This window comes from Chlorocebus sabaeus, chromosome 2 (genome assembly GCF_047675955.1).
Source record: "Chlorocebus sabaeus isolate Y175 chromosome 2, mChlSab1.0.hap1, whole genome shotgun sequence".
Taxonomy (NCBI): Eukaryota; Metazoa; Chordata; class Mammalia; order Primates; family Cercopithecidae; genus Chlorocebus; species Chlorocebus sabaeus.
In genome coordinates, this window is record NC_132905.1 from 13515482 (window position 1) to 13528930 (window position 13449).

Genomic DNA, 13449 nt, shown 5'->3' on the forward strand with positions numbered 1-13449 from the left:
GGGAGCTGCTGGGAACCAGGGTTGCAGGTGGGGCTCTGTCTGGCAGGGAGGGCCCTGGGCAGGCAGCAACGGGACACCCACCTGGGCTGACGCAGCCCCTCTCGGGCTGGTTCACAGGTGCTCATGCGTCTGGGCCGCCAGCGCTGGAAGCTCAAGGGTCGGATCGAGTCAGATGACAGTCAGACCTGGGATGAAGAGGAGAAGACCTTCGTCCCCACGCTGCATGAGAACCTGGACATCAAGGTGGGGATGGGGCCTGGGGGCGGGGCTGGGGTGCCTGGGTGCTCAGCTCAGACACCACCCTCCAGTCCCCACCCCTAGGTGATGGAACTGCGGGGCCTGGGCTCGCTGGCTGTGGGCGCAGTGACGTGTGACATCGCCGACTTCTTCACGACACGGCCGCAGGTCATCGTGGTGGACATCACAGAGCTGGGTACCATCAAGTTGCAGCTGGAGGTGCAGTGGAAGTGAGTCCCGCCCGCCTGGGGACAGCGGAGGCCTGGCCGGCTGCCCCTGGTGGCCTGACCACACTCTAGCCCTGGGTTCCTGCACCAGCCTCCACCGAGGGTGTCCCTGCCCTCACGGGTCCTCATCTGTCCCTCACTCCTGCCCCTCAGTCAGGTCGAGGCCTGGACCTTCTCTGCAGCCCCTTCCTGCCTTTCCGGTTTTGCTTCCATTCTTGCTTCTGAACCCAACTATTAAAGCCTCAGGGAAGTTTGTGGGGGACACTTTCCAGGGCCTCCAGGCTTGGCTCCTTGGAGGAGGCTCATCTCTCCAGGGAGGCCCTCCTTGCTGCTCCCACCCCCTCATTCCTGGCCAACCCTGGCTGCCCCTCAGGCCCAGGGCTGAGCGGTCACCTGCGTCCCCTTCTCGGCTGCAGACCCATGAAGCCCATGTCCGTGAGATGATCCCCTGGAGCCCATGAGTGTGCCTGTGAGCGTGGTGGGCTCCAGAGCTCTTTGTTCTAAGGAAGCCTTGCATTTCCAGGGCGTTCCCTTCCTCCTCCTTGGCACAGGGGCAGCAGGAGGGAGGGCTGAGGAGCCTCCTCTGCTCTGTGCTTGCTCTGGCCAGTCGGGGCTGGTCTCTCTCCTCTCTGCCTAGGGTGGGTGTCTGCCTTCTTCCCCCGTGAACTGGGTGAATTCTGGTGAGCGACCACCTGCACCCTCAGGGTCCTCACCTCTCTGGTAGGGCTGAGAATACCTCTTGCCCAGGGGCCCCTGAAGTGTACAGGGTGGTGGGCAGCTCAGTGCCATCCAAGCCTAGGACCCAGGGCACCTGCGGGTCTGCAGATACCCCAGGCAGAGAAGCAGGCACTTGCAGAGCCTCTGAGCTGTAGGCCTTCTGGTCAGGCCGGGCCCAGGTGCCACGAGCCAGGCCTTTGTGCAGATAATTACGAGCAAGTTTCTTTGAGGCAGGAGGGTCTACGGGGACCTACCTGCTCTGAGTGCAGGGCTGGACACAGGCCAGGCTGAGCATCACTCGCCTCGGTGCTCCCATGCGCTCACCTGGCTTCCCAGCCTTTCCTGTACATGTTCCACACGGGGGTTCTTCTGTAAGGGCGCCCCTTTTACAGACGAGGGGTCTGAACTGAGTGTCCCCTGCTCATCAGCTGAGCTTCTCAAAGGGGCCTCTAATTGGGGGTGTCCAGTTGTTATTGGTGGAGGGTCTTGACAGTGAGTTGTCCAGGTCCTTGGCGTTTTGAACAAAGACTTGAACAAAATGCACAAAAGGAGCAGAGGAATGAAATGCAGGAATGAAGCAGCAGGGCTTTATTAAAGCAAGAAAGCAGGTTGGGCGCGGTGGCTCACGCCTGTAATCCCAGCACTTTGGGAGGCCTAGATGGGCAGATCACCCAAGGTCAGGAGTTCGAGACCAGCCTGGCCAACAAGGCGAAAGCCTGTCTCTACTAAAAACACAAAAATTAGCCAGGCGTGGTGGTGCGGGCCTGTAGTTTCAGCTACTTGAGAGGCTGAGGCAGGAGAACTGCTTGAACCTGGGAGGCAGAGGCTGCAGTGAGCCAAGATGGCACCACTACACTCCAGCCTGGGCGATAGAGCAAGACTGTCTCAGAGAAAAAAAAAAAGAAAAAAGGCAAGAAAGCACTCTGCAGGGTGGGAGTGGGCCCAAGCATGTGGCTCAAGGGCCTGGTTACAAAGTTTCTGGGCTTTAAGTACCCCGTTTGAGGTTCCTGTGGGCTGCCCCTTGTCTGGATAAAGGATTTGGTCTGTGGTTAGAGGCCGAGGTGGATGGCACCCTACGCAGATAGAGGGATGGTCCTTGTTTTGCCAGTAGCCCATCCAAGGCACCCTCCCTTTCCATCTGGGCCGTGTGGAGGTGGGAGGGCTGTAGGGAGCGTTGCCTTTGATCCTTCAGTGTGGGGAGATAGGATTTTTCCTTTTGGGTTAGCTTTAGGAAGATTGCATTAATTGGCAATTCTCTGTCCCTTCAGACCTTGGTGTCCTTCCTTGATTTAGCATACACTGGCCTGAGGTTTCTGCCTCCAGATCCTGCTCTCCTGCTCCTAGTCATTGTCCCTCACCATCTGGCTCAGGGCCCTCAGGGTGGTCAGAGGCTGAGAATTTTTTTTTTTTTTTTTTGAGACAGAGTCTCGCTCTGTCGCCCAGGCTGGAGTGCAATAGCGTGATCTCGGCTCACTACAACATCTGCCTCCCAGATTTAGGCAATTCCCCAGCCTCAGCCTCTCAAGTAGCTGGGATCACAGCTGCCCGCCACCATGCCCAGCTAATTTTTTTGTATTTTTAGGAGAGATGGGGTTTCGCCATGTTGGCCAGACTGGTCTCGAACTCCTGACCTCAGGCGATCCACCCGCCTTGGCCTCCCAAAGTGCTGGATGACAGGCGTGAGCCAGTGCGCCCGGCCTTGAGAAACATTTCTAAAGGGGTCAAGGCCATGTAACGTGGAGTTCCTAGGCTGCACCTGTGACCATGCGCAAGGCCCTGGCCTCGGAGACCCAGGCCTCCATTTCCTGTTTTTTTCTGAGATAGAATCTCGCTCTGTTGCCCAGACTGGAGAGCAGTGGCATGATCTCGGCTCACTGCAGCCTCCACCTCCCAGGTTCAAGTGCTTCTCCCACCTCTGCCTCCTGAGTAGCTGGGACTACAAGCGTGCATCGGTCACCACGTTAGCCCAGCTCATGTATTCATTTTTTGTAGAGATGGGGGTTTTGCCGGGTTACCTAGGCTGGTCTCGAACTCCTGAGCTCAAGTTATCTGGCTGCCTTGGCTTCCCAAAGTGTTGGGATTACAGGTGTGAGCCACCGCACCCGGCCCATTTCCTCTTAAATCCGTTAAGTACAGTGATGTCTGAAGAGTAGCCAAAGCCTTTAGTGATCTTTAAGGCTTTGGAGTCAGAGAAATCTCTGTGTGAATTCAGTTCCATCTCGCGTGGTTGGTTGTGACACTGCCCTAAGCAAGTCACCTATCTCTCAGAGCCTTCCTTTCCTCCCCTGTAAATAATTTTCCAGGCCAAAGAGGGCTGTCACTGGGGGTGGAAATAAGGATTTGTGTGAAGTGTTTAGTAGAGGCCGGGCTCAGTGGCTCACGGCCTATAGCCCCAGCACTTTGGGAGGCTGAGGCAGGCGGATTGCTTGAGCCCAGGAGTTCGAGACCAGCCTGGGCAACATGGTGAGACCCTGTCTTTACAAAAAATAAAAATCAATTTAAAAATTAGTCCGGCATGGTGGTACATGCCTGTGGTCATAGCTACACAGGAGGCTGAGGCAGGAGGATCACTTGAACCCAGGAGTTCAAGGATGCAGTGAGCTGTGATGGCACCATTGCACTCTAGCCTGGGCATCAGAGCAAGACCCTGTCTCAAAAAACAGTTTAGAGCAGAGTTCCTCGCACACCATCCATGCTATTATATTGTAAGATGAAGACCATCTACCTGTGTAACCTGTGTAACCTGGGCCGTCTGGGCCTGAGATGGCCTCTGGGCACTGATGACATCCTGGCCTTCTGTTCTCTCCTCCAGCCCGTTTGATACTGAGAGCTTCCTGGTGTCACCCAGCCCCATAGGCAAGTTTTCTATGGGCAGCAGGAAGGGCTCCTTGTACAACTGGACACCCCCGAGCACTCCCAGCTTCCGGGAGAGATACTACCTGGTGAGTGAGCCTTCCCCAGGGCAGGGCTGCTGTGGTCACCCTGGGATGGGGGCAGCACACGGGGGCTGGGCTAAGCAGTCCGGCCCTCCCAGACATGGCAAGCCTCAGGCTCAGCCTCCGTTTGGGGTGATCCTGGGTGTTCTCTTGTATGCTTTCTTCCTCTGCTGCTAGCCTCCATCCCAGCCTGGGTTCTGGGCTTGGCTGGTTCTTCAGAACATCTGCAATGGGCTCTCTGGATGGTTCTACCACCCCAGCCATGGCCTTGGCCTTAATATATACGTTTCTAGTAATATTACTTGACAGAGTGTCTAGTAAAACATCTCTTTCCCGTGATCTCCATGGATCAGGGTCCCCTCCTTAATGCCAACTCCTGTAATCAATTTCTTCCATATTCTTCCAGAGATAGCAATCCATCTACCAGCAAGTGTATGCACCTCTTTTTTTTTTTTTTTTTTTTTTTTTTGAGATGAAGTTTCACTCTTGTTGCCCAGGCTGGAGTGCAGTGGCGCAATCTCAGCTCACTGCAATATCCGCCTCCTGGGTTCAAGCGATTTTCCTGCCTCAGCCTCTTGAGTAGCTGGGATTATAGGCACACACCACCACATCCAGCTAATTTTTGTATATTTTTAGTAGAGATGGGGTTTTACCATCTTAGCCAGGCTGGTCTCGAACTCCTGACATCAGGTAATCCACCCACCTCAGCCTCCCAAAGTGCTGGGATTACAGGCATGAGCCACCGTGCCCAGCCCTCTCTGGACTTCAATTTCTGTATCAGAGAAGTGAGAATAACAGCACTGCCCTTATGGGATTGTTGTGAGAGTTAACTGAGTTAATGAACACCAACCATTATCATTGGTTCAGCTGATGAGAGATAAGCGTTCGTGTCCATGTACCCAGATTCACACTGTGGCACTGTATTCACCCGTGCGGCCTGAGGACCTCTCCGAGGTCAGGGCAGTGCCACCCCCATGGGGTGTGGTGAGGGTAATGCGAAGGCCCTAGAGAAGGGCCGGCAACCTCAGAATGCTTAATGACAGTTGCTGCTGTTTCTGTGGTGTGTATATCGGGCCCTTCATTCATTTATTCATTCATTCATTCATTCATTCATTCATTCACTTCACTCACTCAAAACTAGGCTGGGTGCAGTGGCTCATGCCTGTAATCCCAGTACTTTGAGAGGCTGAGGCAAGTGGATCACCTGAGGTCAGGAGTTTGAGACCAGCCAGGCCAACATGGTGAAACTCCGTCTCTACTAAAAATACAAAAATTAGCCAGGCGTGGTGAGGTGCCACTGTAATCCCAGCTACTCGGTAGACTGAGGCAGGAGAATTGCTTGAGCCTGGGAGACGGAGGTTGCAGTGAGCTGAGATAGTGCCACTGCACTCCAGTCTGGGCAACAGAGCGAGACTATTTCAAAACAAAAAAATGAAATTATATGCTAGGCTCTGCTCCAGGCCAGGCAAAGACTGTGCCCTCAGGGAGCTGAAATTCTACAGGGGAAATAGATGATACCAAAATCCGACAAGTGCACAGTCAGCCCGGGGCGTAAGGACTGTGGGAGACAGCAGGAAGGGAAGGGGCCCACTGGGGCCAGGTGGAAGTTGCCGCTTAAAAAAGGCTGTCCAGGGCAGGGTTCTCAGAAGAGGTGACACCTAAGTAAGGTCCTGAGGAGGCGAGGGCACAAGCCGTGAAGGCACAGGGGGAAGAGTGGCCAGAGCACGGTCAGTGCAAAGGTTCTGAGGCAGGCACATGGGGCCCAGCCCACAGGGCATGAGCAACAGTCAGGAGGCTGCCGGGAGTGAGTTGGAGGCGAGATGGGGGATAAGTGTAGAGAGGGGACAGGGTCTTGTCTGCACCTCTGGGATGCTGGTCGCCTGGGCAGGCCTCAGTCATCCTGAGAACACGGGCATGCGGAGCAGGTGTCTGTCAGGGGAAGCCCCTCTGGGGGACTTGCTGTGGTCCCTGGGGTGGCTGGTGAGGCCACTCCTGTGTCCCCTCTCCAGTCTGTCCTACAGCAGCCAACACAGCAGGCCTTGCTACTCGGTGGCCCAAGAGCCACCTCCATCCTCAGCTACCTGTCTGACAGCGACCTCCGGGGTCCCAGCCTAAGAAGCCAGAGTCAGGAGCTGCCTGAGATGGACTCCTTCAGCTCTGAGGACCCCCGAGACACGGAGACCAGCACGTCAGCGTCCACCTCAGATGTGGGCTTCCTGCCCTTGGCCATCGGCCCCCACGCCTCCATTGAAGAGGAGGCCCGGGAGGACCCCCCGTCCCCAGGTCTCCTGCCAGAGATGGCCCACCTCTCGGGAGGCCCATTTGCAGAGCAGCCTGGCTGGAGGAACCTAGGAGTGGAGAGCCCCAGCCTGCCACAGGGCTCCCTGTTCCACAATGGCACAGCCCCAAGTAGCCAGAAAGGCCACGAGGAAGGGGCAACCGGGGACAGAGAGGAGGGGGCTGGTGTGGCCCTCGAGGGGCCTCTGCAGGAGGTCCTGGAGTTGCTGAGGCCCACGGACTCCACCCAGCCCCAGCTCCGGGAGCTGGAGTACCAGGTCCTAGCTGTCCGGGACCGGCTGAAGGTATGCCCACCCCGCCCTGGGCGGCGGCCCTGCTTTGCTGATGGCATGATGACTGGGAGTGGGCTCTGGGGCCACACAGCCTGGGCCGGCATCCTGGCCTCATCCCTGCGCGACCTGGGTAGGCCATGTCTCTGTGGGCCTTGGTTTCCTCATCCGGCAAGTGGGGATAACAACAGCCCTCTTGGGGCTCAGGAAGATTCTAAGAGTTCAGAGTAACAGCTCAGCACGTCCAGCCAGAACCTGGCCCGTCTTGCACCTTCTGACCTGGGTGGGTGGGGCTGTGGCTCGTGGCTACAAACCCAAACTTGGAGTGTTGTCAGGTTCGGAGCTGGCTCCGTGGAAGGCCCCACACCGTTCCGCTTGCCTCATCCACGCACCCCACACCGAACCTTCTCCTCCACAGGGCTCATACCCCAGGGCGTTCTCAGTTCACAGGAGGGCTCAGGTGGCAGGTGGCTTTCAGAGGCGCTGACCTGGGCAAATTATTATATTCCCCTCTTGTGTTTACACAAATTTGAATGTACATAAAATGTATACCACTAGTACCTATTAATACATCTATTAACTTAAAGACATCCTTCCCTGGACACCCTCTTTTATTTTTTATGTATTTATTTTTTGAGATGGAGTCTCGCTCTGTTGCCCAGGTTGGAGTGTAGTGGTGCAATCTCGGCTCACTGCAGCCTCTTCCTCCCAGGTTCCAGTGATTCTCCTGCCTCAGCCTCCCAAGTAGCATGGATTACAGGTGCACACCACCATGCTTGGCTAATTTGTGTATTTTTAGTAGAGATGGGGTTTCGCCATGTTGGCCAGGCTGGTCTCAAACTCCTGACCTCAAGTGATCCCCCTGCCTCAGCCTCCCACAGTGCCAGGATTACAGGCATGAGCCACTGTACCCGGCCTGGACACCTTCTTTTAAATGGCAACTCCCACCGGGCCCTGGCAAGCCCATCCCTTCCTGCTCTGTGTTCCCGCAGTCCTTATGCCCTCAGACTGGCTGTGCACTTCTCTGATTTTGCTGTTTTCTGTTTTCCCCTCTTTTGTGTAAGACACACTTTGGCACTGAAATAGTTAACAACTCTCTTCAAACACATTTTATCGCTACCCACACTTCCAACAGGACGAACCAGCACAGGGGAAACAAGTTTCATTTCTCACTTTACATCCATAACTTTAAAAATATGTTCCGTTTACCACTGCTATGGTTGTTAAAAAGGACCTGCCTGAAAATTTCCAGAAAAAAATTTTAAGAAATAATGTCACCTTTTTTGGTACTTTATGTTCTTCATTTTTCTTGAGACAGGGTCTTACTCTGTTGCCCAGGCTGGAGTACAGTGGTGAGATCACAGCTGCAATCTTGGCTCACCGCAACCTCTGCCTCCAGGGATCACACGATCCTCCGCCCTCGGCCTCCTGAGTAGCTGAGTCTATAGGCACACATCACCATGCCTGGCTAATTTTGTTTATTTTTTGTAGAGACAGGGTCTCACTTTGTTGCCCAGGCTGGTCTCAAACTCCTGGACTCACACAAGTTTCCCGCCTCAGCCTCCCGAAGTATTGGGATTACAGGCTTGAGCCACTGCGCCTGTACCTTTTTTGTACTTTTTATTTTTTTATTATTATTATTATTTTTTGAGACGGAGTCTCGCTCTGTCTCCCAGGCTGGAGTGCAGTGGCCGGATCTCAGCTCACTGCAAGCTCCGCCTCCCGGGTTCACGCCATTCTCCCGCCTCAGCCTCCCGAGTAGCTGGGACTACAGGCACCCGCCACCTCGCCCGGCTAGTGTTTTGTATTTTTTAGTAGAGACGGGGTTTCACCGTGTTCGCCAGGATGGTCTCGATCTCCTGACCTCGTGATCCGCCCGTCTCGGCCTCCCAAAGTGCTGGGATTACAGGCGTGAGCCACCGCGCCCGGCCTCTTTTTTGGACTTTTTAACAGCCTTCTTGTGTAGACCGATTTGAGTCAGCACGCACATTTGTCACATACTTGTATTTTGAAAAATTACACCCAATTTACATAAAAATGTTAATGCCACAATAATATAATCATTTTAAACATCTTTGAGGAATTTTTCTTTTTTTGGCAAACGAAGTCAGAACAATGTAAATTGATTACAGACTGTGGTTTTTAGTTTGACTTTCTGGAGAGAAATTACACACACACACACTTATGCAAATCTATGTGGATATGAATACATGTATGATGCTGGGCGCGGTGGCTCACGTCTGTAATCCCAGCACTTTCAAAGGCCAAGGCAGGTGGATTGCTTGAGGCTAGGAGTTCAAAAGCAGCCTGGCCAACATGGTAAAAGCCCATTTCTACTAAAAAGACAAAAAAATTAGCTGAGCATGGTAGGGTGCGCCTGTAGTCGCAGCTACTTGGGAGGCTGAGGCAGCAGAATCACTTGAACCTGGGAGGCGGAGGTTACAGTGAGCCAAGATCGCACCAATGCACTCCAGCCTAGGCAACAGAGCAAGACTCTCTCTCAAAATAAAAAAAAATCATGTGAGTACATATATACACACACACACATATACGATTTATCCTCATTCTTTGTGGATTCTGTATTTTGAAATTCATCTACTTGCTAAAATTTCTTTCTAACCCACAAGTCAATACTCGAGGCAACTCCAAAGTGGTTTTTGGGGCTGGGCAGAGTGATAGAAAATCTGAGCTGCTCGAAGTGCACATTCCCAGCTGAGGTCAAGTGAGGCAACACTTTGCCTTCCTGTTTCAGCGCCCAAACGGTAAACAAGCATCCTCATGGTCTATTTAATGCCATGTTTTTCAAGTTTTTGTGCTTCTTGTTGACGGTTTCACTGTTTAAATGCCTCCCAAGCCCAGAGCTTCAGTGCCGGCTGGTGTTCCTCAGTCCAGGAAGCCTATGAAATGCCTTACGGAGAAAATGCATGTTAGATGAGCTTCCTTCAGCCATGAGTTGTAGTGATACTGGCTGTTGAGTTCAATGTTAATGAATCAAAAATAGCCTTTTTTTTTTTTTTTTTTTTTAATGAAGTCTCACTCTGTTGCCAGGCTGGAGTGCAGTGGCATGATCTCGGCTCACTGCAACCTCTGCCTCCTGGATTCAAGTGATTCTCTTGCCTCAGCCTCCCTAGTACCTGGGGTTACAGGCACCTGCCATCATGCCTGGCTAATTTTTGTATTTTTAGTAGAGATGGGGTTTCACTATGTTGGCTAGGCTGGTCTTGAACTCCTGACATCAGGTGATTCACCTGCCTCGGCCTCCCAAAGTGCTGGGATTACAGTCGTGAGCTACCACATCCGGCCAACAATAGCTATTAAATGAGGTGTCTTTAAACCGAAAGACACATACAAGGTTCTGTATTGCTGTGTTGATAAAACTGCTGTGACCAGAGGTTCACAGGAACCAAACCCAGTATCTCCCTTAGGAGCAGTGGTTTAGCTTTTGCTGATTCAGTTTTATAGAATATAACTTTTTTTTTTTTTTTTTTTTTTTTGAGATGCAGTCTCACTCTGTTGCTCAGACTGGAGTGCAGTGGCACAATCTTGGCTCACTGCAACCTCCGCCTCCCCAGTTCAGGCAATTCTCCTGCCTCAGCCTCCTGAGTAGCTGAGACTACAGACCTGTGCCACCACGCCTGGATAATTTTTGTATTTTTAGTAGAGATGGGGTTTCATCATGTTGGCCAGGCTGGTCTCGAACTCCTTACTTCAAGTGATCTGCTCGCCTTGGCATCTAGAACATTACTACCTTGACTATTGAGAATCAACAGTCTATATGCATGTGTGTATTGATACGCACGTACATACACATGTATGCACATATTTTTGCATCGGAAAATGTGATCTCTGCAACTAGCCTTGCTATTCCCTTCGTCCTCGAGATTTTCTCTTTGGGCTCAATGGTTAGGATCCTGGTTTTGCTTTATGGCTTCTGCTTGGGCTGTGCCGTGACTGCAGTTTGTGTTGGACAAGGCCTGGGTGGGGTGTGCTGGGAACGGGGGCAGGGACCAGCCCTGGAGCCAGCCACGAGTTGGGGACAAGACAGAAATCTCCAGGGAGGGAGCTGCCACTGGAGGCTCTGGTGACTTGACCAGTGGTGGGGTGGTGGCTCCAACACTCTCCGTTAACCTGTTGGGGAGAGAAACCCAGCAGGGTGGAGGAACCTGGAGCCCACAGGCCTTTGAGCCTCGCGAAGAGGCGTTTGCCTGACCTACACTATGTATTTAAAATACTTTGAAATTTGTTGTTGGTATTTCAAAACTGGGCAGTTTCCCATACAAATCCATGTTTTAGGGTTTTCTTAGAACTGGGCAATCTATGAGCGTGGCCGCCTCTCAGGGGAGGCACCTGTGCTCCTGCCTTCCAGGTCCCTGCTGGGGCCGCTCACTCACTCTTGCCATTGGCCTTGTCCCCGTGGGGGTTTGAGATACAGGGGAGGGTTTTCAGATCTGTCTCCCTCAAGATTCTGCTCCTACCTTGTCACAGGCCATTCAGGAGGGACTTTGGGGGGTGCCACGCCCGGTGCCATGCCTTGGGCCAGCGGCTGGGCTGGTGCTGGGGGATGGTGTGTGGGATCAGGACTCAGGACCGGACACTGCCCAAGTCTGCCGTGAGGCCCCTGAACAGTGTCCTAGTCAGATGGGTGGGGCCCGGTGCTGCCCTCAGGTCTGGCCACTTCGTCCACAGCCCTGCAGAGCACGGCAGGAGCATGCCTCGGCCGAGAGCCTGATGGAGTGCATCCTGGAGAGCTTTGCCTTCCTCAATGCCGACTTCGCCCCGGATGAGCTATCCCTGTTTGGAGGCTCCCAGAGTCCCCGGTGAGTGCACCTCCTTCCAGCAGTAACCCAGTGGCCAGCACTCCCACCGGGTGACCCGAGCTCCACGTTTCCGGCTGGCCTCCCGGTCTGTTTCTCCCACTCTCCTTGGCTCAGCTCTTGTCACTCTATCGTGCACCCCTCCCCACGCCATCCCCGCACATCCCCCACTTGGCTCAGAGCTGGTCCTCAGTGACCATGAAGTGGGTGAGATCATCCCAGCCTTGCCCTGAGCCTTCTGCTCCAAGGAATAAGCTTTTATTATTATTTTTTAAACCTTAAAAAATAACCACCGAGTATATAGAAGTTCTTTGAGGCCAGGCACAGTGGCTCACACCTGTAATCCCAGCTCTTTGGGAGGCCGAGGCAGGTGGATCACCAGAGGTCAGGAGTTTGAGACCAGCCTGGCCAACATGGCGAAACCCTGTCTCTACTAAAAATACAAAAATTAGCCAGGCATGGTGGTGGGTGCCTGTAATCTCAGCTTCTTGGGAGGCTGAGGCAGAAGATCGCTTGAACCCGGGAGGCGGAGGTTGCAGTGAGCTGAGATCGCACCACTGTACTCCAGCCTGGGCGAAAGTGAGACTGTCTCAAAAAAAAAAAAAAAAAAGCTCTTTGCCCTCTAACCAAGGTGCAGCAGTACCCAGTGCCATTCCCTCTGTCCCACCGCAGGGCCCACACCTCCCATGACAGCTTCCCTCGAGGCTACACAGCCTCACCTTCCCCACCCTCCGAGGGCTTCTGCATCCACATCTCACCACGTGGAAGGGCGGAGGCTCAGTTCCTTCTCCTCGCCTCTCACAGTCCCATGGGCCAGTGTGGGATTTCGTGCCACACTCGCTTCCGCCCTTCCTGAGTGGCTGTGAGTGGGTCAGGCAGCAGGTCCAGCCTCTACCGTGGAGCAGACTTGGTGTGAGGTGCTCTTGCCCACCGTATTTCATGCACCCCTCATGGCCTTGAGTGTGGGGATCCTGCCTCGCTTGACAGATGAGTCAACTGAGCCTGGGGGAGGCAGACTTGTCCAGCGCCACAGAGCTGGGATTAGTTGGAATTGTCTTCTACCTCCACGAGACATCCTGGAAGACGACTACCTGCCCTGCCTTCCCCAGGCCCTGGGCCACACCGTCCAGCTCTGTTTTGAGTTGCTGCCGCCCTTTGCTCCTTTCCCCTTCCTCCTCGGTTGAACTCCCTGGGACCTGGAGTGGGCCTCCCTGACCTGGGGCTCTCTGGGAAGGGAGGGTTCCCCCTACCCTCAGAGGGAGCTGAACTGCTAACCGAATGGTCACCCAGTTCTCAATTCAACTCAGAAAGGACCGGCCCCTGCCCCCACCATCATCACTGAAAACATCATCCAGGGAACTCACAGCCGGTGCCCCGGAGCTGGACGTGCTGCTGACGGTACACCTCCGAGTCTGCAAAGCTCTGCTGCAGGTGGCTGGGCTAGGGGACTTGTCAGGGAGGGCAGACAGGGGTTTGGAGTCCTCTTGGCAAAGGGCTCATCTTGAAGGTAGTGGGAAGCATCGTAAGGGGTGATAGACCCGCATCCTGGCAGCCCGTGAGACTGAGGCTGTTCCCCAGTGGAAGAGGCAGACCAGGGTCTGGGTGAATACTCCTGTGGCTCTTACGCAGCCCAAGCCCTAAACCAAAGGCTGTGGTGGTGACTCTTTCATCTATAGATGCCAGAACCCTAATGCAAACTGGCTCAGCCAAGAGGAAAATTTATCGGCTCATGGCATTGAAAGCCTCAGAGGCAGGCTTCAGGCCTGGCTGGATGCACGGGTTCAAATGCTATCAGGACTACGTCTCTCTCAGTTCTGCTTTGCAATGTGGGTTGGCTTCACTTTCAGGCAGGTTGGTCCTCCTTCTGGGGACAAAGGTGGTCCCTGGCAGCCCAGCCTGCATCCCATTAGCTCAGCCACCTTGGTGAAAGGGGAATCCTCAGATGACAGTT

General features: G+C 53.9%; 1 protein-coding gene across 6 annotated transcripts in view; it reads left to right on the forward strand.

The window, feature by feature from the left end:
• Positions 1-13449, forward strand: part of RIPOR3 (RIPOR family member 3) — a 104411-nt gene that overhangs the window by 81586 nt on the left and 9376 nt on the right. For all 6 annotated transcript variants that reach the window (XR_012089107.1, XM_073005869.1, XM_073005870.1 and 3 more), the window contains 6 exons: positions 118-243; positions 322-467; positions 3994-4123; positions 6127-6699; positions 11371-11501; positions 12806-12929. Coding sequence is in view for 5 of the 6 variants with exons in the window: in XM_073005869.1 (XP_072861970.1) it covers positions 118-243; positions 322-467; positions 3994-4123; positions 6127-6699; positions 11371-11501; positions 12806-12929 (1230 nt within the window). In the remaining variant the exon portion in view is untranslated. The remainder of the gene's footprint in view (positions 1-117; positions 244-321; positions 468-3993; positions 4124-6126; positions 6700-11370; positions 11502-12805; positions 12930-13449) is intronic.